The sequence below is a fragment of the Salvia hispanica genome, chromosome 2, assembly GCF_029641045.1.
Source record: "Salvia hispanica isolate PSC_SH4W2 chromosome 2, Shi_PSC_v1, whole genome shotgun sequence".
Taxonomy (NCBI): domain Eukaryota; kingdom Viridiplantae; phylum Streptophyta; class Magnoliopsida; order Lamiales; family Lamiaceae; genus Salvia; species Salvia hispanica.
Genome location: NC_142693.1, coordinates 36,952,245 through 36,956,743, shown reverse-complemented (window position 1 = coordinate 36,956,743; position 4,499 = coordinate 36,952,245). Strand labels below are relative to the sequence as shown.

General features: G+C 31.5%; 1 protein-coding gene across 1 annotated transcript; it reads right to left on the bottom strand.

Annotated features, from left to right (window-relative positions):
• Positions 1 to 2,341: 2,341 nt before the first annotated feature.
• Positions 2,342 to 2,927, bottom strand: LOC148932303 (uncharacterized). Its single transcript, XM_089064027.1, has 2 exons — positions 2,841 to 2,927; positions 2,342 to 2,725 (listed from the first exon to the last, which is right to left on the bottom strand). Exons 1-2 carry the CDS (start codon positions 2,925 to 2,927, stop codon positions 2,342 to 2,344), a joined length of 471 nt encoding a protein of 156 aa, XP_088920153.1.
• Positions 2,928 to 4,499: the final 1,572 nt, after the last annotated feature.

Sequence of the window (4,499 nt, the reverse complement as noted above, 5' to 3'; positions counted from 1 at the left end):
AGCTATATCAATTACTTATAAAACATTATGTCAGCATTATATTCACTATTAATACTTTAATGTGAAACGTAAAACATACCATGAGCAGAGGAAGTGGTCCTGCAAAAGCTTTCATCTTTTTCTTTGACCAATTTTCCTTTGCAAACTTCAGAACAGACAACGTATACGAACACCAGTTGACATTTCCAATATTGTCCAGATCGTCAATTATTTCCCCAATCTTAGACTTTATTGTTCCACATGTTGATGGCTCAATCAATCCTGATTCTAAAAGTAACAAGAACAATCTTTTGAACCATGGCCCTCCTTCACTATCTTCTAACATAAGCTCTTCCACAGCTTTATGGCTAACATTTCCTCCTTCTTTTATTTCACAATGTTTGGCTATATCTCTCATGAAAGACGCATTACTTTTACAGTTATCTCTGGAGTAATTTATCCTACCTCTCGGAAATCCGTATACCAACTCCACATCGTCCTCTGTTATACTAACACTCCTGATATTATTTAGCTTTATCTTGCACTCTTTTTCATCAAAACATTTCACCAATTCAAAAGCCAAATAGGTAGGAATGTAATCGATTTTGAAATGAAAAACATTCCCAAAACCCATGTCCTTGACAGCATTAATCTGGGCCTCATTCAATTTTCTCAGTGTTTCAATAAAATACCACGTCTTCCTTTTGACTAGAAGCCTTTTAGAAAAGAAATTACTTTTCTTTTTCTGTTCCTTATTCTCTGTATACATTTCATTCTGTTTTTTACTTCTAATCTCAGAAGCAATTAATGGTCTCTTGTCATTTTTTCTTTTACTTCTAATCTCAGATCTAGTCAACTCATCCCCATCAATTGATGTACTTCTTTTTCTTTTTGTTGTGTTCTTTTTTTCTGGTTTAAAAGCAAGTACAATAAAAATGTTAAAAATACAGTAATATAATGTTAACCATATAACTATCTTGACAACCATTCAAACAAGCTCACATTATGTCAATAATTATTGTATAAAATGCCAATATCACTATTTCATAAAAATGTCAACAATACAGTATTATCATTTCAAAATTTATAGCAACTACAATCATACATATGACAATTGCCATCATACCCTATTGATATACTTTGTAATCCTCTGACCCTTCACATATGAATTCACATTTGTTTTTCATATCTATTTTATGGAACCATATGACTATGTCAACAGCAATTCAAACAAGCATACATTATGTTAATATTTATTTTATAAAATGTCAATACTACTATGTCTACAGACATCTTTTAATGTCAATAATCATAAAAATTTAAATACATACTACTTAACCTCAGAAATATTCTGCTGCTGTTTTAAAAAAGCAAAACTCGAACTCATCAGATAATTAAATAATGATACCTAAAAATAAAATCTTTTGAATAATCATACTGTGTTTTTCAAAAGTGAAATTGAAGTCATTCAATTAATAAACCAAAGAAATGTTTAACCTGAATGAGTCGTTTCAATAATATCTGTTGATTTGCTGTTAACCTCCATTTCTGATATCGTTTTACCAGCAACGGTCGAAGACACTGAATCACTTGTGTTTCTTTCTTCTGTTGACATTCCTAATACTCTAAATCGATTTAGAAACCTAGACAAGAGATGAAATCTGTTAAACGAAGGGTTTGAATACTAGAGAGAAGCAGAAATTTCTTTGAGCGGTAATCTATGTGTGAGAGAGTAGGTGTTAGAGAAATATTTATTATTCTGCTTTTTTATGCCTTAGCGGAATAGTTCGTAGAGTACATGGTTTCTTTTCATCCGTTTTATTAGAAAAAAAGGCAGTTGACATTGTTAATATTTGAAAAAAAGGCAGTTGACATGACAATTATTTAGTTATTGGCATTACATAGAGTTTATTTATATTTTCTTTTTTATTTTTCACGTTTAATTTGCTTTATACTGAAATGTATTGTATGACCATAATTCATCAATATCTTCAAAATATTGAGTTATCTAAAATTTTATATGAAGCCTATTGAAAAACTGTTCACATTTATTTAGTTTTTATATGGAAACTATTAACATGTTTTTTATGATAATGATGCCAATACATATTTAAAATTAAAAAATGAAGAAAAATAGCTGTACATTTTTTTTAGTTAAAACAATTGTTTTTGAGCTGTTGACATAAAATTCAAGTTGTTGACATAAAATTCAAGTTGCTTTACTCATTTCATAGTTGATATATTATTATAGGCTGCGTAGTTCAAATCGATATATAATAATTGTTTTACACATCCATCTAAAAAATATGATAATATCAAATATTCAAACGAGTCTTTGTTCAAATCAAAATAAAATAGCTGTTTACTTATTGGTTCTACGGCTAAACCATTCCTTGTACTTGTTCTGTAACGCAGATAATCTTTGCCTGTTTGCATTCATCCAGATGTTAGCATGGCATATCATATCCATACACTTCTTGTTGCTCTCTGATGTAAGCATTGCTTCGCAATATCTTCCTCTGAGTACCTGTAGAATTTTCAAGCCGCGTGGAGTAAAGCCAATATCCCAATCCCTTCCCTTCCTGCCAAAGTATGTCTCCATATGTCTCATCGTATAAACACCACTGTCTTCTTTATGGTTGCTTGTGGCCCAATCTAAAGGAATAACCTTGTAAGGAGACTTCTTTATATTCTGTGATAGATCTGTCATGTTATTCTCTGCAAAGTATGCCTCAAACATATCTTTCTGCAAATATATAAACAACTAAATTAAAATTTGCATACAAAGCATTTTAGCAAGATACATAAATTATGTCAACAAAAATATAAACATAATGTTAGCTATATTTAAAAAAGCATACCAGTATTGCAACATCAAAGCTATACTTTTCCAAGGGATTCTTGTCTCTAGGTGGTTTGGCACTATCAATTATCTCAATTTTGTTCATCCTTATCCAGAATACCACAAGATAGTAATAGCCACTTTTAAAAACATGGAAGAATACCTGTATTGTATGTTAGATAAAATTAGAGAAAAGAATTTGACAACTCCTGTAGAAAACTATGTAGGTGAAACTGTGAGATCTTTGAACAAAAATAAATTTGTTACCAAATCAATCTTTCTCCAGTCGAAATCTTCTATTGTTCTAATCTCCTGTTCAATTCGCGACACAAAGTTATTCTGGGATTGTAATGGATCCCAATGAGGCTGCCGATTTGTTATATTCAAATACTGCATTTAACATTTTTTTGTTAGTGAAATTTGTCATCCAAATAGTTGACACAGAAATTTAGATTACTCACGCATGGGGATGTTGTCAGAAACAGGCGCGGAGGTGATGATTTTGCCCTTTCTCTTTCCTTGTAGTTCAGGTGTGCTGCCCATACATCAATTACACCTGTACTGATTTCTGAATGGGGTTTCAGAGATGAAAACACTCCTTTGCTTGCCCAAACAAAGCCATTAGTGTAGACACATAAATCACTGAAATGAAAGCGTGCAGAGAACATTTAAATATCATTCATAAATTATGTCAACTGTATGTAAATATAAAAGGATTGTAGAGATTATTCAAAGAATTAAATTATGCATACTCTTTTGTTCCTTCAGTTTCTACTATGTAGTAGTACATATCTCTTTCGTCTGGGTTCAGGGTTGTTTTCATATGTACAGCTCGTATTTCAAATGGTGAGCGTAGCACTGGGCTAGGACGTATTTCAGCACGAGTCCGTTTCTCTCTAGCTTCAGCCAGTGGAATCTCAGAGATCGGAACAGGGTTCAGATGCTGTTGTCATTGAATTTAATATTAGTTGCAATTACAAATCATGTCAACTATATTACACTAACTGTTTCAACAACTAATATGATTATGTCAACTACACTACATATCATGTCAATAACTGTGTCAATTACATTTTAACAACTATTACAAGCAATGTAAACAATAATTCATTCATTTTTTTACCTTGTAAACAATCATTCTTCTTTCCGTGTTTTCAGGAGTTTTTTCTTTTTCCTCACGCATCTTATCTTTCCCTTTATGTTCTTGTATTTGTATGTTGGATTCAGGAGGAGTGTCATCCAGTGTTTCAATACCCTCTCTCATCATATACTCAACAATTGAGCATGCAGCTGCATCCTCCCTGTCTTCCTGAAACTCCATGCTATAAAATGTCAATTATATTTTAATTTATGTCAACTATGATATCCACAATGTCAATAACTAATATAAAATCATATAAAAATATTCAAGAGTTTAATACAATTATTATAAACTGTACCTGTTCATTTATGATATCAACAATAACATTTGTTGCCTTGATTGCTTCTTCATTGTTGCTGATTTCAAAATCAATACATGCTTTTGATAATAGATGCAAGGCATTTTGTGTTCTTAAGTCTATATCAGCTTCATCTTCTGCTTGAATTTCAAACTCACTTTTCCTATTCTCAAATCCTATAATTGATGTTTCAATATTGACATGTGCAGGAGATTCATTTGTTGGTGATGTCCTATCAG

Coding starts and splice junctions, on each gene's coding strand:
- LOC148932303 (XM_089064027.1), bottom strand. CDS start 2,927: ATGAACAAAATTGAGATAATTGATAGTGCCAAACCACCTAGAGACAAG. Junction 2,726..2,840: donor GCTTTGATGTTGCAATACTG/GTATGCTTTTTT, acceptor ATATATTTGCAG/AAAGATATGTTTGAGGCATA.